General features: G+C 37.6%; 1 protein-coding gene across 1 annotated transcript in view; it reads left to right on the top strand.

The window, feature by feature from the left end:
• The window catches only part of LOC134529688 (inactive tyrosine-protein kinase 7-like), a 232,811-nt gene extending 216,085 nt beyond the window's left edge, over window positions 1-16,726 (top strand). Inside the window, exons 15-19 of the mRNA XM_063364456.1 lie at window positions 318-468; window positions 1,946-2,155; window positions 4,628-4,872; window positions 11,455-11,727; window positions 14,258-16,726. Of these exons, the coding sequence (XP_063220526.1) occupies window positions 318-468; window positions 1,946-2,155; window positions 4,628-4,872; window positions 11,455-11,727; window positions 14,258-14,572 (1,194 nt within the window). The 3' untranslated portion in view covers window positions 14,573-16,726. The remainder of the gene's footprint in view (window positions 1-317; window positions 469-1,945; window positions 2,156-4,627; window positions 4,873-11,454; window positions 11,728-14,257) is intronic.
• The last annotated feature ends 5,876 nt before the right edge of the window (window positions 16,727-22,602 follow it).

Genomic DNA, 22,602 nt, shown 5'->3' with positions numbered 1-22,602 from the left:
CAGTTTCTACAACGCGAACGTGGTGCTACGAGTCTCTGAACTTTTCGCCGTCCACGGAACATTACGTAACGGGCCGCGTATGTACAGCGCTCCGTCTTCGGGCCCTCTCTCACTGGGTCAGCCTAGCATTAATAAACTTTACGATTCGCGCCGAAACGTATTTGAGAACCGCCCCGTCATCAGGGAGTCCGTGTCGCCGTGGTAGGGCACTTGTTCCGCGACGGTTCCGCCAGGCTGCGGCAGGACTTTATAAGCGTTAATAAAAGACGGCTCGTGAAATTCGTTAATGCCGTGTTCTGCTTGCGACAACCTACCAACATTCCTCGCAATCACTTCACTCTCCCTCCAGGTCCCGCCTTTCCCGGTCCCGGCCACGTTGGCCTGGACCCACACCTCTCCGACGAGGGCAGTACGGGCATAACAGGACATTTATTTCAACGGGAAAACGGGGACCTGAAGCCGAGGGACGTCAGTTCATATTACTGGATTATACAAATTGTGCTTTAAGAAAATATATATGAATACATTTTATTTGTTTATTGTTGTATTGCTATATAATTATTAAATATATAGCTCAGTCAATTTGCATTGATTATTATTTCATACTAGTTAGGCCTATATCATCTATAAATTAATTACATTTGTTAGGAAATGGATTTCCATGAATTTGTATTGGAAATAAAAAATAAAACTTTATAATAGTACAACTATCCATTAATCCTATTACAGTAGAACCCTGTTATAATGTTTTTCAAGGGAGCACAAGAAAAAAACATTATAAGCAGGAAATCTCAATTTAGCACTTAACAATGTTCGAGCTTTGAACCAATGGACTCACCAAGCTATGTAAACAACTTTAATGTTAAAACCAAAGACAGTATACTTGATACATGAATTTTCTGAAACAAGCCAACAATTTTTCAACTTCGTCTTGTTCCCTGTTTAAATTTTGTTTGTCTTTAAAGATACACTGCCACATTTTTTGTAAAATTGTCTCACGATTCATGATGACAACATTAAGAGTGAGAACGTTTATTCTTTCGCCACCTGAAAATGTTTAATTTTGGGATTCCTACGTATGAATGAAAAAAAAATTATTTGTAAGCAATAGAAAACACTTTTATTTATGCCCTCGCTCAATGGTTGGCAACTTAAATATCGTAGGACTATGTACGTACATCTGAAAACCCACTGGAATGGCAAGGAAGAGAAGAGTTGACTAAGGTTGCCAACTGACACGTAACTATGAACATTGTGTACCTTCAGTATATTGCATAAAATTGTATTTTAACAAACTTCATGTATTGTATGGCAGTGATTGTAAACATAAACATACTTAAAGGAAACTTTTTATCGTAAGTGTGGAATAATTTGGTTTTAAAACATTTTTTCCCCATTTATTAAATGTTAGAAAGCAAACATTATAAGCAGGAAATTACACTATTTATGAACGTTATATGCAGGAAATAAATACATTGTCCTTATGGGGGAAATATTGGGACTTTAAAAATATGACATTATAAGCAGGAAAAAATTATATGCAGGAACATTATAACAGGGTTCTACTGTAATATTAAAAATGTGAAAGTTTGTGTTTATGTTTGTTACTCCTTGACACCTGAATTGCTGAACGGATTTGGATGAGATTTGACATACAAATAGCGCATAACCTGGATTAACACATAGACCATATATTGCTATGATATTCCGTCCCTAATGGAGTGAAAAAGGGGTAAATTCATTTATATAACAGAAAATCATAGGTCATAGACATACAAAGAGGGAGAGAGTGTCATTTTTCTAAGCTTAACCTAGCCAAATGACTTTCCCCTTCCACTCGGGGTGGACGATGCCCTCCCCAGCGGAGGCGCCCACGGGGCGTGGCCGAACGCCGCCCGACGCCGCGAGCTCCGACAGTGCCATGTGCCCATCGTGTCTGTGGCAGTGACGAAGGCGGAGAACGGCGAGGCCGGGGGAGGGGAGCACACGGAGCTGAAGGAGACGGCCAACGGGCCGCGCGACCCCAAGGACCGGGACAAGAGCGATGGCGGCGACACGGCCCACTCGCACAGCTCCGGCCACAGCAAGCGCTCCAAGGGCAGCTACGACCGGCTGAGCTTCCCGCGCGGCGACCTGCACAGCATGGTGCTGCTGGGTACGTGCATTTTATTGTTCACTAGCTACTGCCCTGCATGATTTGCTATGCCTATTTCAATTTTTTTTTTGTAATTTAAAATAGCCTCATGTCTAACAATCATCTCTCTATCTCTATCCCTCTATAAATCTCACTATATTTATCTATATCTCTATGTATATCAATATATCTCTATCTATATCTTTATATATCACTCTATCTCTATCTCCGTATCTATATCTCTCTACATATCTATTTATCTAATATATCCCTTGCTCTATCTCTCTTTATCTCTTATATCTGTATATCTCCATTTTATATTCTCTACACCTCTCTCTATATCTTTATGTCTATATATTCCTATCTATATATTCTCAAAACAGAAGACGAACATACATATATTTATATATATATATTACCTATATATCTATCTTTTAATCTATATTTTTACCGGTCACAGGTGTGACATTGGTGTTTAAAAAACATGCACCTATCCGAATGCAACATTGTGTCAAAATTTCAAAGCAGTCGGTAAATAACTTTCAGAGATTTAAGATTTTGAACAAATAAGCATTTACATTTTTATTGATGTTTTTGTTTACAGTATTTAATACTTTCAATACTAGCAAAATATGCCTAGTTAGTATTTCCACCATTTATTTGTAAAATTTCATTTTTAAATTTCATATATTTCTGTTGTATACCAGTGGGAGAAGCTGGCTTTTTTTATTTCTATGTGCATGCAAAGTAAATATTGCAAAAACAAAATTTTTGAAGGCAATCAAGTACTGTACCAAAGTTTTTTTTTTACTGTCGGGTGACCATTCAAAGATATGAGAAATAAATATACATGTAACAAGTCAAAATCGTGCCCGGCTAAGATGACGACTGTTTCTTGCACAAACAAAGACACTTGAAAAAAATATCTCTATGACTATTGCAGGTAGTTGGGTTTAAAAGTCTGTTGATGATTGTGATCTGTATGTAACTTTTGAAGTTTGAACTTGAAAAAAGATTTTTAATTAGAGTATGAAATTTATTCCTTTTATGATGAAAATACTACGTCCGAGTCAACGAGACGGCATGACCTCTCTACCCAGCAGACTATTGAATTAGACTGTATTAATTTTAAATCTGCAATCTTCAAGCTTGAGCTCACATGCCATGATGGTTACTTCATTTTCTTGTCATTCCTATTAATCGAGGGCTTTTCCTATGAATTTATAACAAAACAGATCTATTTTTATGTTTCGTCTCAAATATCTCAACAGATAATTACTAAATATCATCCAATAGCTGCAAAAAGTCATGCAAATACTTCCCACTATTAATACTTGTATGACCTTTACCAGGTTGAACATAACATTTAGATCCAAAAAACAAATGTAAGGGAGATTTCAAAACAAATTGACAGGAAAATTCTTTAATTAACTGTATGAAAAAGAAAATGATATATGTAACTAACTTCGATGTGCGGACCTGAGCCTTAACCACCCCACATATCCCTTTAAACAAAACAAAGTCCCATGGAAAATTTTTTGAAGCAAAAGACAGGTATTTTGAAGCAGAAGAAAGGTTATAATAAAATATTTTTTCAACATTCTATTTTTAAGCTATGCTCACCCCTACGATCAGAAAAGGAGGGGGGGGGGGGGATAATTTTGTCTGGCCCCCTCATTATTTAATGTACTACTTTTCAATATCAGGATTAAATTTCAAAACTGTGAGCGAGTATGTCAGTACTCGCCAGTGATGTGTAACATCTAACCTCGGTAACAAGCGAATTCATGTGTTCTCATGTTGCAAAAACACTTATAATAGGAAACTTGGACACCAAATTTAATGTATAATTCTTAAAAATAATGCAGAGCATAATAAATGTACTCAACTAGTGTTTTTAACTGAATTTTTTTGGACGCAAATCACACACAGATTTCGCACCCGCTGCTAGAATTAGTTTCTGGAGCAGCTACGTCGACTATCAAATCATTCCATTTGCAGGCTGAAATTTAAAACTAGCCAAATATATTGAAACGGCTGCAATAAAAGAGAAAAAGACTTGAGAAAATACTAAACCCCGATTTTTGACCCGATTTTCAATAAGGAATTTTATTGAACCACTGGCCATCTTGTTAAAATATATTAAAGAGATAAAACTATCTATAATGTTTACCTTTGGCTTTGTGAACTTTGGTTCACGCTATAGAGAACAGATGGCAGCACTGTGGTTACATTTTTCCGTTCATGCTACTTTCGTTCCATTCACGAAATTACTACCACAAAATTCCGTGTACCGAGAGCTAAGATGTTACACATCAAAAATCTAAAAGCACATAGATGTTATTGTCGCCACAACTACTCCAGGAATTTTGCCCCCTCCACCCCCCTTCTAACCTTCCATGCCTACGATGGCACCCTCCAAGCATCCTGGGGAGGAGTAACGAACGAAAGGTGACGCGGGGAGCGTCAGTGTAGCGACAGGTGTTCCCGCAGGCCGCTGCCAGTACGGGGAGGTGTTCCTGGCCAAGGCCCACGGCGTCCGGGACGGGGAGGGCAAGGACAAGGAGTCGGTGGTGATGGTGAAGTCGCTGCTGCAGACCCGCGACGACGGCGCCCTCATGGAGTTCAAGCGGGAGCTGGACATGTTCCACAAGCTCCAGCACGAGAACATCGCCAAGATGCTGGGGCTGTGCCGCGAGGTCGACCCCCACTACATGATTCTGGAGTACACCGACTGGGTGAGCGTCCCGGCTAGGTTCCTGACACCCTCTCGCACTCGTTTCTCATCTGGTCTGTTGTGTATTTACGTGGTTGTTAAAATAGTACTGTGTATTTTATTGAAGTGACTGTTTAACAACGGAAATTCTAATTCACTCTTATTACACATCATTAGGGACCCGGGAAAATCGCGACTCGCGAATTCGCGAAAAATGTTAAAACCATTTAAAATGTTGTTAAAAATATTAAATCCATTATAAAAATGATTTAGAATGTTTTTAGAATCAAGAAATACTCGCGAATTTGTTAAAATTCGGTAGTACCCACGAATTTCTGTATGTATTCAAGATTATACGCGAATTTTTCGGATCCATGACAAAAAAAAGTTTGTGCGAGCGCGAGACGGTTGTTTACTACTTATCCGTCAACAATAGCAGGTTTCAATAGCCGGGTGGGTGGAAGGGGGGAAGGCAGCGGCGGAAGATGAACAGTGAGTGTGTAACAGTGTTAAAGGGGAGCAGGCATAGTGCCAGCTGGGTCCAGTCAGGTTTGAATAGTCGTAGGGTGGACACATATTCGTAACGTTCGTTTATATTTGCGGATATGCCGCCCAAAATAAACATTGACGAAAGAGTGAAACAGTTTTCCCAAGATGGAATGGTTAAATCTCAAAATATTATAATATTCCATTTTTGCAATAAAACAGTTGCTTGGGAAACTTCCGACGGTGTGAAGAAACACATACGAAGTAATCACGCTGAAGCCGTCAAGAAAGGAAACCGCCAGAAAACGATGTTTGAAGCTGTCGAAGGCGCCAAGGAAGCGAAGGTACGGTAGTGTTACACGATATAATGCTGGCATGCATTATCTTTCACCATTATTGGAAATGTATATCACAGAACCATTAACAAATCCTTTTTATTTTTTATTGTTTTATAAAAAAAAAGTACGTCACTTCAGGAACACAAGTAGCTACAGTAAACTCTCGGTTATCCGGGCCCGGAATATCCGATTTTTGGGTTATCCGTGCTTGAATTTAGATTAATTAATAGTTATTCTGAAGCTGTAAAAAAATGACATCGCTCCGATGTATTTCTTCATTTGGCCCTTCAATATTTTTAACCACTCTGTTTCTGTGTCAGAAAGCTGTTTGGTCTGACCCTTTGTTCCTTCCTCCCTTTCAGATGTCACATTTGTCACTCTTTAAACCCGAGTGGGATACCCTTACTTCTACTCCCCCACCCCCGTCCGCCTCATCTTCTGTTTGATTGTTTCATGTGTTACTTTCCGCTCGGCCCAGCAACACCGCAGGCGCCTGGCGAGTGACGTGTCTGGCTGGCATTCGGCTGGAAGAATGGCCACGGGTTGGGATAATGAGGGGTGGGGGGTGGAAACCTTGCCTGAATTTATGTATGCATTGTCAGCACAATCATATCTTGCGTAGTGTTAACTTTCTCTCTTCCAACAAATGTTATAAATGACCGTGAACGAGCAACCTACGTGAAGGGAATCTTCACGAGTACCTATATCACGACAGGTTTTCATGATGCAAACAATATCGTTTTTCTCATGCGACAAGGAACTGTAAAGATTAACTTGCCGCCGAGTTGTAGGAAAAATAAATACAAGAAACATTGGGAGGAGTGGTTGACTGCCGCGTCGCCAGCAGACGGAGAAAGACCACATGGCGAGGCAGTGCCCTATTTTTATAAGCCGACACTAATTCGAGGCCGCTCTTACCGTGAAACGAATTATCCTGTTTTTTTTTTGTTTTTTTACAGGATTTCAATTATCCGGGCAACGACGGGGTCACAATTAACACGGATAATTATTGGGAGTTTACAATAAAGCTGCCAGCTACATAATTTTGCTACTCAGTGCTAAAGCACAGTTTAAATAAACCTGCATTTCCTTTTGGTAAAGCTTAGAGTTGTATATTTCTGTTAAAAAAAAATAATAATAAATAAATATAATATATATATACATACACTAAGCCCATGTTTTACTTTTAGGTTACTAAAATGGACTTCATCACATCCACAGTTGAAATGATGGTATTGCAAACATACCACTTGATAAAGCAGGAAGTGGGTGAAAAAACAAATAGTTGTTGGTGGAGACCTGCCTAGCAGTGATACCTTACGCCGAGATTACCTGCCACATTTAGCAAAATTATGAAGGACGAAGTGGTTACAGCACTGAAAGAAAAGAGGGTTGCCATAATGTCAGATGAAACTACACGTTAGGGAGAGCAATTTATGTTGTTTTGCTCTCTACAGTTGAGCCTTGTGACTCTCAACAACAGAATGTTGCTGCTGTGACTTCATTAGAAGCTGTAAATGGCAGGACATATGCTAGAGCTATTTCTGATGCCTTCCAAGATATGGAGGTTGGCTACGATCAGGTGGTGGCATTTGTAAATGATGCAGCTTCTTACATGAAATCTTGTTTTGATGGGCTTTCCATATTGTTGCCTGATTCAGTTGTGCAAGTGCAGTGCTGGGCCCATAAAGTGAATCTTCTTGGAGTCCTAATGAAAAACAGTCTTTCAGAATTGAACCAAGTTGTAATATCAGTGAAGCAGATATTTTTAAATGCCAGGAAGAAACGTTATGCTTTCCAGCAGTTTTTGCAACAGGAAGGCTCTAGTGCTGGATTTTTCCCTATTCCTGTTGTAACCAGATGGAACTCCTGGTTGACAGCAGTTGAATGGCTTTCTGATAACTGTTGCTTGTTTGCTTGCTCTTGTTTGCTTTTCTGCGGTCAGAGACAGCAAGGGAGAACAATTTCAATGGTGGTTCATCTCATCTACAGACCCTTGGCGAAGAGGAACTCGGCATGCTGCATGTACAATCACTCTTTGTGAAATCAGTCAGTTCCCTCATTAAACCATTCTTGGTAAGCTTGGAAACTAATTCTAAGCCTATGGCTTCAGAAGTCCATCCAAAACTCCAGTTTGTGAGGAGGAGACTGCAAATTTTTGATGAAGGTGTCTTCAGTGATGAAGTGAAGGAAAGTGCCAACAAGGGGGGGAGCTGAATTGTTGCCCCTTGGAAGGGCAGCCCTTCAGGATTTTTCTGGCAATGGTGTGTTCGTACAGCGACTGGAAGGGCAGCCCATCCAATTTCTGAAAACATGTTTCTTTAAATGTTTAAATAATCCTGAAAACTTGCCCCTTGGAAGGGCAGCGCATCAGGAGTTTTCTGACAGTAGTGTTTTTGAAAGGTTGTCTGAATTATTGCCCCTTGGATGGGCAGCCCTTCAGGATTTTTCTGACAGTGGTTAGTTTGTAAAGCGACTGGAAGGGCAGGAGAACAAATCTAAGTCCAACCAACCTTGAACTTCTGTCTTCCTATGCATATGAAGCCTTTGCATGAGGTTCTGGAAGTTGTCATTTAAGTATACCTATTTACAAGAAATTAATCTTAAAAACACTAGTAGCTACCAGACATTTTACTTCAAAACTCATTATTTACTGTTTACATGTGTGTATTCATTTTGAGTGAGCAGTGTCTTACCTAAGCTACATTATTTTATTAATTTGCTTGTTGTAAAAATGTGAATTACCTTAATGTGCATGAACACTTGTTTAAAAATTGGTTTTAATTTTTTTTTAATTAATTTAAAATTAGATGTATGTAAGCTTTTATGCAGCAAATTTAAACAGCCTTTTAAATTTATTTTGATCTTGTATACATTGTTACTCAAGAAATTTGCATTTTACACAAGAATATTGGTAATTTTACTCAAGAATTTTTGCTTTCCTCACTCAAGAAATTTGGAAAGTGCTATTCAAGAAATTCCCGGGTCCCTACACATCATCAGGAGTGGTCAAGCTCCATCTTCTGAAATGTTGTTGGGTGTATTAATATGGCGTTTGTGAGGTAGATTGAGGCTTCAACTATGACATGGTATGTCATTCCCTTACAAATTCTAATGTCCTTGTCTCCGATGAGCATTCGTAGATTGTTTAAGTGTACCGTAACACAGGACTGATAACTAAAAGAACAACATTGTTTATTATACGATTTACTACTACATCTCTGCATGCACTGTCACACTGTCGTCTGGCGAGCTCTCTCGCCCTCGTTTCGCTGCCACCCCTCTCGCCTGGTACCCTTCTCAACGGGTTTCACTCCCCTCAACTGTCATGACCCACTTCTTTTAGTACAGTCTGTCCATAACCATTACAATTACACATTCTCAAACATTCTTCACCCCCCTTGAAACCATTGGTTTCAAATTTAAAATGCTAAGTATACACATAATTTGTTGATAAACACACAAAATTACCCTCTTTTATCGCATAATCTTCGCACGCGCATAATTGTCGCACCTGTATTGTAGGGCGTCAAATTTTGGATGAAAAAACTTCTCGCATAAACGTTGCATGACGTTTTTGGTCTCGCTATTAGATTCCGAGCGCTTTGTGTGGGTATCTTTACTGTAAAAAACTATGTACTTTAAAGTATAAATATAATATTTATTCGGAAATTAACTCTTTTACTTATTTAATTAACAGAAATATGAAGTTGTCTGATGTGTAATTTTTCTTTTAAAGATATTTTTAAACGTTATAAACTTTATCTGTTCGTCTGTGTCGCTGCGGTGTACTGCTTATAAAAATGTAGCCAGCGCTAGTTGGTATAATTCATGTTTGGTTATGTTGCTTCCCGTATAGGACGCGCGCACATAGTCGAATATCGATATCTCGCCTATTGAATGCAACACGCTCTCTCCGTCGAGTGCCGACTTAGCTACATTTGATGGCCCGCACTCTTTCATGGTGTGTACTACGATGATAGTTATGCGTTAGTTCATGCTCGCATTCGCATTTTGTTTTTCTATTTAAAGTTGTAGAAAGGTTTTTGTTGCATGACTTATTAATTTAAATTATTCGGTGTGCTCTTGTATACTCCACTTTTAAATAAACATACTTTCCATGAATGGGTTTGATGTTTATGAATAACTTTACCTATCAAAAAATTTTTTTTTCTCGCATAAACGTTGCACCCCTATTTTTCAAACTTGATTTTAGTATAAAATGTGCGACGATTATGCGATAAAACACAGTAGTCTACAGGTAAAACCACAAGATTCTGAACAGGTTGCTTCAAATGCCACTGGAAGTTTTTTACATTGACCACTCTGACTACACCATCAGTTCCAGGAAATGTCTCCTGGACAACTGCTAGTCATCACACAAGAGGAGGCATGTTGTCTTCCTTCACAAGGACCACCATTCCTGACTGAGTGTTGGCATTTTTAGACTGCCATTTAATTCTTTGATGTTGCAAGTTCAGAGTCTCCTTAGACCATTGGGTCCACAACTGTTGAGATATCTTCTGAACATGTTGCCACCTAGACAGCTGCTTCATTGGTAAGTCAGAAACATCAGACTCAGGAAATGTCCAGGACTAAGGTAACTAGGGTCATTAGGGTCGTCACACAACATTGTCAGTGGCTTGGAGTTGAGACATTCCTCTATTTGAGAGGGTAATGTGGTCAGCTCTTTGAAGGTAAGAAGTGATTTTCCTGCCACCCTTCTCATGTGGTGCTTCAACGATCACACTTCAGCCTCCCATAACGACCAAAATGAGGGGAACTTGGGGGAACAAAGTGCTATGTGATACCCTCCGATGATGTAATCCCACATAGGATTTGATTCATTTCTTCATTCAAGAAGAGCTTCCAATCTTGTTGTAGTTCCTTGTTAGCACCAACAAAGTGGTAGCATTGTCACTATACAGACTTAGCACATTGCCTCGACGAGCTATGAACCGCCAGAGTGCTGCTATAAAAGCCTCTGAAGTAAGAGAACTGACCAGTTCTAAGTGGCTCACCTTTGTTGCCAAGCAGACAAAACCAGCTATGTAGCACTTGACCACATATTTGCGTCTGACACGACCAGATTTTACTAATAGGGTTTTTTGCGTAGTCACTACCAGTGTTCAGAAATGCATGAGGAGGCCGATCCCTTGCTGCTGGTAATTCGCCCATCAGTCCCTTCAGTTTTGAACATGTCACACACTTGTGGATGACAGAGAGCACATTATGACGGATTTTTGGTATCCAGAACCCCTACCGTGACGATGCTGTCAAAAGTTGAGGCCCAGCATGTTGCAAACACGTGTGTTCAGTTGTAATGATAGTCTTGTAATGTGGTTTTTGGGTGGTGGGACTAGTTGGTGCTTATTACCAAAGGCCAGCTCCGAATGATATGTACATGTCCACCAACACATAAGCATCCACCCCTTGACGTCAATAAAGGTGTTCAAAATTTTTTTTTACCTTGCTATCACCATCTCCAAAACATTGTGGAAATGTTGCTTGATAACATCTGATGATGGTTAGTAAGTGTGAATAAGAATCTCCGTCGTTAAACGCAGACACTTCCATAAAAAAAAAGTTATTAAAAACTGTTTCCACAATGCAAACACCACACTTCAGCCACTGTCTTGGGTGTCTAACCACTGTGGCACAGCAATTAAGTGAAGGAAAAAAAAACCAGCTTCACCCTGTTACCATGTAATCATGCAGACGTGGCGTTTCGGCAGGGGAATGCAAGGCAACGGGCTGGAGTCGTGGTGTTGCTTGTCCAGGGTGACCTGAAGCAGTTCCTGCTGGCGACGCGGGGCGGGAAGGAGAGCTCCCGCAACAAGAGCCCCCGGCCCCCCCAGCTGTCCGTCACCCAGATCACCCAGCTGGCCAACCAGGTGGCTCTCGGCATGGAGCACCTGTCCAACCAGCGCTTCGTGCACAAGGACTTGGCCGCGAGGAACTGCCTCATCGCCTCCAACCTCACCGTCAAGGTGTCCCTGTCCGCCCTCTCCAAAGACACCTACAGCAAGGAGTACTGCAAGTTCCGTAACCACGTGAGTCCTTCTTCCGGTTTGGGAGCACACGTCTTGTAGTGAATACAGTGGAACATAGTGCCTGCAATTATTATCACCTACACTAAATTTTACTCCCATTATATTACACTTAGTGTATGTCCGTTGAAAAAATTTGTGACAGAACAACTGATGCAAAAAAGTTATGGTGTTAAATCTCTACAAATATACCTCGTAACTGACAGTAATTATGAGACAATACACATGGTGAGTGAAACCCTGCCTTAATGAATAACTTAATGAATAATTCACCCTTTCATTGACTTCAAAGCCATTAGAGATGAAATTTCATTAATATAAACTGCATTAAAGTAAAACATGCATACAAAGATAATATTCACTAGTCAGCAGGTTTTTTTTCTGAGTGTTTTTTTGCACATGCATGCAATATGTTTGAGAAGCTTATTTAATCATAGCTTCAAAGATTTTACGTGCCCCATTTAACTTTAATCAAATAATCTTCTAAATATAACACAAAGTTCAAAATTATGATCCTTTCAGGTTTGTATTAATGATGTTTCATTTTAATGTCTAGTCATTTACCTACCTTTATCACTGCATTTGAAAGTACAGGGCATCATTTTCCATGGAAACACAAGCCTATCATTGTGTCTTATAGAATTTTTAACATTTTAAGTTGGTTGTCAAACATCCACTTAAGAGTTTTAGCAGACCAGGTAATTAATTAATAAACAAGCCTGTATTCACAGAACCGAATAGGATCAGAGGGGTGAATAGGATCAAATGTTTGTAACATATTTTGAAACAAAATAGGTATAGTAGAAAATAATTATACATAGAACAATGTATTAGAACTATCATTTGAATGTTAAAACAATATATAATTATTTTCTGCCCTATTATGTTTCAGAATATAATGTTACAAACTTTTGATCCTATTCACCCTGTTTTTCAGAATCTTAAAGAGTAGAGAATCAAATCATGAATGAGAAACCAAGTGGAATACTTGTGCGAGGTGGCACCTAATGACTCTCGTGAATCCACTGAAAAACGAACTTGTATGCCATGACCTTGCCTCAAAAAAGACTTTTTTTCTCATTGATAGCTCAGGTCACGTCAAAGCACAAAGGATAAGTGTGCCAGCATAAGTGGTGCCTATGATTGTGTTTGCATCAGCGAAGGATATCGCCCAACAGCCTGGCAGGATCTGGGACGAACACGTTTTTTGAACTGGCAGAAAATGTGCGTGGCATTACTGCTACTTTTCAATATTGAGCTTCCTAAATGTGTTTGAAAAATTCTTGAGACATAGTCCATGTGTCTGCCAATTCACACAAGGAGTCACAAAAAAAATATTTCAATAATGATGTTTATTTTTTGTGCAAATAATGAAGTTAATGCTATATATGTGTTCTAAAGAGGTACATTGCTAATCATTTGTTGGCTATAATCAATCTTTTTTTTTTCAAGGCTGGGTACTGATATTCTTCATGGATGGGATTGTGAAGACATCACACTCACGGGTGTTCTGGGAATATTGACAATGACATGTCTAAAAACTAACAAGCACTCAAACACCCCTCTTAGTTTTGGATTCCTGGCATCTTTCGTTCTTTCAAAGTGCCATACACCACAATCACATATTGCAGTATTTAGCACATTCTTTATCTCTTGTGGTTGAAAGATTCACAACTGTTAGGTAATTAAGATACAATATCACGAATGTCACCTAAAAGAGACAAAGGCAGATTGAAAACCTGAAACACAAGGTTATGTGAGTATAGAGTAGAGTCAAGATATCATGGGTTTATTTTAATCCAATTTCATTTTTAAATAAAGATATTGATGTTATTGTTCTTATTTTTATAAATTCCATTTTGTGATACTTATTCCACCAAAATATTTTAATGTTAAAATGCAGCATTTTTATAAAATAATTAATTGTAATATGTACATTCAGAATAATAACCATAAATTTATGAGCATTTGTAATTATTCATTGATTGAATGAGGGATGCTTCATGAAACATATTAAATTAATTTTTACAATTGATTTCACTTTTGTAAAAACTTTGTTATGGAAATAATAACATTCCTTAAATTTAATACATTAAAATAGTAAAAAAAATTTTTTTTTATGATTTGAATTAAGTTTTCTTTAAATATTGCTTAATTTTGTGATTTAACTTGCTTTTTGTTGCTGTATGGAGTTCTAACTTTCATTTAGAGATTATGCGATGCATTGACACACTTTACAGTGTTATTTTGTATTATTGCAACTGACCCTATAATCATCTTGCTCCTAGTAATGAGTAAACTGCTAATTTTTTATTAAAAACCAATATTTTAATATGACTTTCTCTCTGAGAATTTTTGGATGTGGTGTTTAATGAAGTTAATTCTGTTAAAAGTTGTTTAATCGTTAAAGTTCTGAAATTGGTTCTCTACATATTTGTAGACACTTTGGATTGGGATATAATTTTTCTTGCTGCGAGACTTATCGAGAGTAGTCGGGGACTGCAGTCGTCAATTCCCTGCCGCGATGTTCCAGGTGATCCCGCTGCGGTGGATGCCGTTCGAAGCCGTGTACGAGGACGAGTACTCGACAAAGTCCGACGTGTACTCGTTCGCGTGCCTGGTGTGGGAGGTGTTCCACCAGGGGGAGGTGCCGTTCGCCAAGATGTCGGATGACTCGGTGCTGTCGGCGCTGAAGAAGCGCGAGCTGCAGTGGCGCCCGCACAAGGCGGCGCCCCAGGCCCTCCAGGCGGTGCTCGCGAGCTGCTGGGCCGACAGCCCGCGGGACCGCCCCACCTTCGCCCAGCTGGCGCAGACCGTCGGCGAGATATCCGTCGACAGCGAGATATAACGCACCGTCCGGACTTCCAGACTCCGAGCCACCACCGCTGGTAGGACTACATCTCGGGCAGCACTCGAGTGTTCAAAGTGGTCTATACGTTATTCCTGTGATTTGGTTCTTTTCAATTCTGAAGCTTTCACTTGTTTCGCACTTACGATGATGATATCAAACACTTTTGAAAAACAAAGATGTAAAAATTTTACTCGATTTCAGTCTCATATTTTTTTAATTAAGCATGTTTCTCAAATGCCTTAAGGCAAAATCACAATAGCCTGCGGCCCAGGTACTTTCGTCATCCGTTCGTCGGTCACGTGACCTGCAGCCGATTTTAAGGGCCCAAAAAAATGTCGTCCGTCGGCCCATCAAAAGTTTGGCAAACTCATACTTTTGATGGACGGATGGATTATATCCCTGATTTCAGCTGTGACAGTCAATTGTTACTAGAATACAGGCCTGTAATGTTTGTATTAGGTCGTTCAGATGTTTTTTATAATAACATTGTGGTTCTTATAACTCATGTGTAAACAATTCAATCACGACTCTGAATTTTCCCAAGGATACGCTTATACAATACGTACAAAAAGACAACATAAATAGTAATCTACATCGAAATAAGTTTCTGAAAGAAAAACGAAGACTGTTGGTAGCACTAACTTGGGAAAATATTTTGACTGTCGTATGAAATAATGTTGTGATTCGCTTGGCTGACTGCGCGGTGTTGACGGATGAAAAAGTGACGAATGGATGGAAGACAGACGGTGGCCAAGGGCTATTGTAATTCCACCTTTAAATGAAACTACCTGTATGCTAAAAATATAGGTAGTATCTTATCACCACTAATAGTTTTCATTGAAATAATTGTATAAATGATTTAAGCAAAAATGAGTAAATTACACATTCATATTTTTATTTTAAAGTTTTAAACCAACATATTGAATTTGTAAATAATATTGTGTCATTTTGAAAGTTTCATTAGATCTAAGTTAAGGAAACCAAATTATTCAAATACCTTAAATTTTTTTTGTAGTATACAAAATCGTGTTACATGACCACTTTGTCGACAAAACAAGCCAATTCGAACATGTGGCTTGGACAGTGCATGAACCCGAAGTAAGTGTAGGTTGAACCAGTCTGTCTGTGATGTTTTGAAAGACACAGCAACTTGAGAAGGACAATTTTTTTTTCCTACTGATTATGCAAAATGTGAGGATGTTGTGTGCCCAAGAATCTGGCCAATCGATTGAGGAAGTGTCCAAGTAAGAAGTGTCCGCAAGTGCTCCAGATGTACATTCTAGGCAATAAAAGGATGCGAGCCACTAAAATTCCTTTCGCTTTTCTGCAGTTGGAGCTGTTCAATTTCAAAATATCAGCATCAGACTGTAAAATATTTCTGGCTTGCACCATTGAACCCGGTGCTGAAACTGGTCTGAATTCAAGTCTCAGCAGTAGGTATTTTCAAGTTTTAAATCATGTTATTCATGGCATGTATTAAGTATGTAAGCATGCTATAAATTTTTTTGTACATTTTATACATGCTAATAGGGGAGGTATATGTTATGAAATAGCTTAACTGTTGCATTTTATCAATCTGTCATCAAATGATTCAGTTTTGGAGTTATACTTCTTTAGGCGTGTCAAGGGTGAAACTTTAGTTTGCAACAAAATGTGTGCGCATCATGCAATGGAAAATAACAGGACGAAGTTCACTATGCATACAAGTTTTTTTCCAGTTGTGATCTATTACATAATGTTCAACTAACACGTGGTTTATTTAAAAAAAAAATAAAAAATTGTTCATGTAACAAACCAATTGTAAAACAAATCATTGAATATATTTTTAATATTGATCAAATAGCTACAACGACCAGTACCTATTTTTAAACAGTTAATGTAATTTGATAGTCCCCAGGTTTATATAATTTATTAGACGAGAAAATTGAGTTAAATAGCACATGGTATTGACGATATTCACAACTTTGTTGGTTCTCTTTAATACAATGAATGCTGTGCTATTTCTTCCTTTTGATGTCAACTATATGCTTTATTTAATCATGCCGAAGAATTATAATTTCTAATGCCTGTGTATAAATACATGCACCTCTTTTGTATGTATTAGGTACTCTAATTGTCTTAACAAGTAGTAATTAATTTTTATTTTTTGAATCACCATTAAAAATTTCTGGTTAGCATTTAAAAAATTAAGGTTAAAAATATATTTTGCCAACTGTAAAAAACAAACAAATAAGATTTGCCTATATTTCTACATATTTTAATTATTTTTGTATGTTAAATAATGTAAATATTTGTACTGTATTTTTAATCACAATTTTTGTAAGCCTTTTCTAGTCACTTAAAATATTAAAATCACATTGCAGAGGTTTGATATGTAGCTAAGTTATTATTTTTTGCATGTGAAACATCAAAAACAAAAGTAAAATTTCTCTGTAGGAAAAGTATTTTATTGTATATAAGTTAAGAATGATTTTCCACTATTTTACTAAAATCATTTTGTAATATTTATTTATGTGTCAATGTGAGACTGCTGGTTAGTTTTGTATTATTTAGTAATGCTAGTTTTTTACATGTGCACAAATTAGACTTTAGTTATATGGTGAGTATAAAATTGCTGATTTGATGAGGTCCAAAAGTTTTTTTTGTATAGTTTTAAACAAATCAGTGATTTGACTTTTGAATTAGTAATAGCAAAACATATTGTAGGCATTATATTAAATAGGGTGTATATGCAATGTTTTCAGTGCTGATATGTTCTTTATTGTGAATAAATTTGGTAAGATATAGTGAGTGATATCTCCTGCAAAAAATTAGGTTACAAGATTATTACTTACAATTATCTAAAAATCTTATACTAGTTACTTAATTGCTTGATAATGATAATACCAATTATAAAAAATTATGCATGCAGCCCACATATAAATATATTTTTAGGTTTGTGTACTGTAGGGCCGCGACGTCTTGGCGTGTCGTTTTGCGGGGAAGCGGGGAAGAGTAAATGAGAGGGGAAGCAGCTGCGCGCGCACATCAGCCGCTATGCGGTTCATAGCAAAAACATCAGGCGCCACGCTCTCAGTCTGAAGTGAACAATGGAGCCCGACGCAGGACGTTCAAGATACAATAAAGTAATACATAGTGGGGAGAGGGAAATTAGAAGTAGTGTAATCCAGTGTTGTGATGAAGAAGCTGCCAACATATGTCCGCTAGTACCTCTAACAAATGCAACCGAAAGAGCTGCGCGATACACAGGTATAAGCCAAAGATCAGTTTCGCGCATCCGAAAACACAACAGAGAGACGCCAAATAAAAAACAAACAACAACATTATAAGTTTTTCAACGCATTCCCCGTAATTTCACCCGCGGTTTGTTTGTTTTGCATTTGGCAATTTTCCAAACTTTCTGCACCGCTTGTTAGAATATTTTTTATCTACAAGTGTAGCCGATATTGCTACACATTATATTGCATTATATTACATAATATTATATTACATTATATACTTTATATATTGCATTATATATTTTATGATATATATGATTTTATGATATATATTAATGTATATTATATTAATACATTATTTATTTACAATTTATATGTTTATATTTACATATATATATCACTCCTTTATTTGACCGTTAAACAGCCTCTCATGTTTAATTATTCATTTCAAGCCAAAAAAAAACCTGGGAAACGTTTGTTGTCAGTTGATGACTTTGATAGAAGAGTGATCAGAGACACTAGCCACGAATTTTATGCAGTAAAAAAACGACAAGGAAACTACTGCCAGTTTTGAAAGAAAAAATTCGGATGGAGTTAGGGAAAGACATCGCTGCGTAAAATACTCAAAGAAATGGGTTTTGTGTGGAGAAGAAGCCAAAATAAGCGAATGCTTCTTCTCGAAAGATCTGACGTTGTTGCTTGGCGATAACGGTAGCTGACTCAGATGAAACAGTGCAGGGAGACTAGGAAGAATATATTTGACATGGATGAATCCTGGGTTGACACTAATTTAACCTTTCAGAAATGTTGGCAAAAGAAAGGTGACGTTGAAGGTGTAGGTAATGGCAACAGGAAATGCAGCGCACAGGCTGATAGTTTTAAGCGTTGGTTCTAGGCAGGGTTTCCTTCCTGGAGCCTCTCTTGTTTATAAAGCAAGCACAACAACAGGAGACTATAAAATACGCGAGGATGGTTTGTTATAAATATGGTTTTCGGACCCCTCGAAATTACTAAAATGGTTCTTTCAGAGTGCTGTTATGGAAAAAATACCAACCCGTGTTAAGGTTCTTGAAGTGCGTGAAAGTGTCATGTCGATCGTCTTCACATTTCAGCCAAACCAAATGGAAAAGTAAGCATCAGCGAGGGAGTTACATGCAAGTCTTAATTAATTGTGTTTCCTACAGCAACCCACAATTACAAATTTAGTTCTTAACTTTAAAGAATTGTATAGCTATGTTTAACTATGTTTAACTAAGCTGCCCAGTCGAGCAAATGGTGCACTACCTTTAAATAATAAATTACCGTAAAGCATTATCGCATCTCTGTATCATTAAGATCTGCGCTGTGTTGCACCGTACGTGAGATTGTTCTCGACCAATGTTTTCGGAACGGCATGGAGACTTCCAGGCCGTTGCTATCAGCGGAGCAGACAAGGCGGTACGTGTCGATTACAAGGTCGCTGAGCTCTAGGGAGTCGACCCGCCAAGACGTCGCGGCCCTACTATATTCTGATTGAAGTTTGGTTTCTATGAGGTATGATGTGATCAGTATTTTAGCAACACTATTATTTTTAGTAGGTAAGTCATAGAACATGGTGGTCACTGAAAAAATTGTAAGTAATAACATGCAGGTGAATAAATTTTTATACTTTGAAAAAAAGATTTATAATTGAAATAAAGGTAATTTACCTTAAATTTTTTTAATCACAAGGCAATAATATTTATATTTTTACTGTTTATTTCATTGTTGTTGTAGGAACGTTTTGACCTGAAGACCAAAGCTTTGGGCTAGTGTACATGAAAATTTTGTGTGTATGTTAGCAAATATGTTTGTGAATGAAAAAATGCTGGACAAATGGTCGAAACTCGAACCATCATCTGGTACCTAAATGTAAATATTTGAAGAAATTTAATGATGACTTTACTCTGCACTGCCTCTCCAAAAATTTTATTTTTTCGCTTCATAAGGAGCTCGCATGCAAATGTTTATTGTGTTACATATTGTTATTGTCATTATCATGCTCAAATCCGTCTCTATTCTTCTGTTATTCCGCTGTTCTCACACTTTTAGTCCTTCCCAGGGGCGCCACGGTGGATGATTGGTCAGATCACTTGCCTCTCACCAATGATCTGTCTTTGATTCCGGTGGGATCTGACCCAGATTTTTTGCAAATGGGAAATGTGGCAGCCTTTGCCCTGTGCCAGTCGGTTTTCTTGGGGTACTCCCTGTTGATGCTTCATTCTTCTCTCAGCAGCTCTCGTCCTCTAATGACCTCGCTTTCAATAAGACATTAATCCCATTCATTCATTCATTCATTCATTCATTCATTCATTCATTCATTCATTAATTAATTAATTAATTAATTAATTAATTCATTCATTCATTCATTCTCAACCTTTGCCTATACTAAGTGTGTCTTCAATCACTTGTTCTTCCAATCTGGTTCTTGATCTTCCTTGTTGATGTTATAAATATTAAATGCTTGATAAAATGTATAATTCCCTTGAATTAAATGCGACAATATTTGCATGGCAAATACTCGTTGCTATCATAAAACAAGAATAAAAAACCCTACATAAAGCAGTTAGAAAAAAAAATATGCTGGCAACCTTTGAAAAACAACCCTGAAATAGACGATGCACAAAACATACTTTGGACAATTGCCATATTCTAGTAGGTCACCTTCAAGTACATCATTTTTCTTGATTTCCTTTAGTATAATTTTTTATGTTTTAATTAGGGGTGGTGGAACCAGGTTGGGAAGGGAAGAAAGGTCGCACAACCTCAAAATAATATGCTATAAGAGTGGACACCTTCACCCTTAACCTCCCCAAAAAAATGGATTTATTGGTGTAGTATGTATCTGTTTATGCATTTGTGTATTAATGTAACATATTCTGGAGAGTACTGTTGAAGTATTTCCAAGTTCACATTAAGTAGCAGCATTATGCAGACAGCAAATATAGGAACACAGAAAAACATAATCAAAATTTGCTCAACCTCAGGGCCTACTTCAGGACTTGGACTGATTATCCAATTATTTGCTCCAGCTAGCCAGACTTTTGAAATTAATGATGGATTCTGCTTTTGTTCAATTATACATTTGAATTGAACTTTGTCAAACTGATTAATGAGATTCTTAACAGCTTAATTGTTTTGTAATGAAGAGGAGATGCGAGCCATGGTATGGGTGATTCCACGTAAAATCAGCATAGACATTCTACCATACCCTCTTAGATTTCAATGATTTTTAGTTTACAGCTTGCATACATGAAGTAATTTTTTCTATTTAGATTTTTGAGTTACACTAATCCCTGACTTAGCACGACTAAAGCATTCCTAAAAATGTTTGTGTTTTCTGAAATCATGTATTCTGAAGCATTGGTCTCCATAAATAGCAAGGCTATGTGTTCCAAAATGTGTAGGAAAATATTTGTTGTGTAATATAAATGCGTAAAATAACACTCAACGATAAATATGCTACACCATTTCCATTTATCTTTCCAAGCCTACCATCGAATACTTTGTATGACAAATACGACACCGCGTAACGGGAGATAGTTATCGTCCGTCAGCTGGTTGATTTGCCCATCCGGGCGTGATCTTCAGTTCACGTCACGTACCTTTCCGCTAACTTTCCAAACCATCTTTTACTGGCAGTGAAACCAATATTATGTCCGGATATTTACATTTTAATCTTTCAAAAATTAAAGTGCTTATTCGTGTATCACCTGTTGGTTCACATCAATCCTGACCGGCCTGTGATTTTTTTTCATTCCACCATTCATTTTACAACCTTTTCCACGTGAATGATCTGTTCATTTCTGTTCTGGTATCTAATGTCAAATATATTCCTGCTAGTACAACCAACAGGATCAGACTTATGAAAATGTTTGATAGACATTTGACTTGTTTAAATCTAAAGTGTGACCAACATAAGTGTGGCTTTCAGGAAATTCTGCATTCCGTAATACTTTTAGTTTTATCTCAAAATTAATTCGTGCAATCTGAAGATGTGGTGTAGTAGTTATTTTTATATTAACTTGAAAAATTAGCAAAAAAACCTCATATTCTGTGTGTTTCTGATTCACTTGGGAATGGTTGGTGTAAAAAGCTGAATAAAATAATTTTAATTCACTTATGTATGCATGCTATAAACACAAAGTCATCAAATTTTTGTGAGGGTCCTGTAGAATTTGAATTAAGGGTGCTGATTAGTCATGGAATGGGTCATAAGTGATTGAATCAGCATCTCTTTTACAGGAGCAACCATGCGGTGGCATCTATAGGGAGTGAGATACTGTAGTTGGGTCCTGTGTGGAACATATGTGCATTGTAATTATTTAACATCTATTAGTGGGCTTGATGCTAAGAGCAGGCCAGATCTTTGAAAAGGGTATGTTAAATAGGTGGTTCGAATCTTGTTCATTAACGTTTTTATGGTTTTCGCTGATAACCCTGTATCAAATCGATTACCCAACGTGGGGCTAATGCAAGTAACAGTTTTATATAAAATAACAAGATGCTGTAATTTATAGTTATATTTCAATACAAATATTTCATTATTAAAAAAAAAACTGTGGGTTTTTCAAAATATTTTGAAATGAGGTTTCACTGCACTCCGTTTAATATACGTACCTGCAAAATTGCTTCAGAAATCTTCACTTGATTGTGCAAGTTGACTTGACATTAAATACTTGAGTAAATTATTTCTACTGTGTAGTATTCAAATATAGTGCCAGTGCTAGATTTATTTGAAAGTTAAAACAAATGTAAAATATTAAAAAAAAAATTAACCATGATTAACTT

The sequence above is a fragment of the Bacillus rossius genome, chromosome 1 (assembly GCF_032445375.1).
Source record: "Bacillus rossius redtenbacheri isolate Brsri chromosome 1, Brsri_v3, whole genome shotgun sequence".
Lineage (NCBI taxonomy): Eukaryota > Metazoa > Arthropoda > Insecta > Phasmatodea > Bacillidae > Bacillus > Bacillus rossius.
The sequence above is the reverse complement of the archived record's forward strand: the minus strand, read 5'-3'. Positions and strand labels throughout refer to the sequence as shown.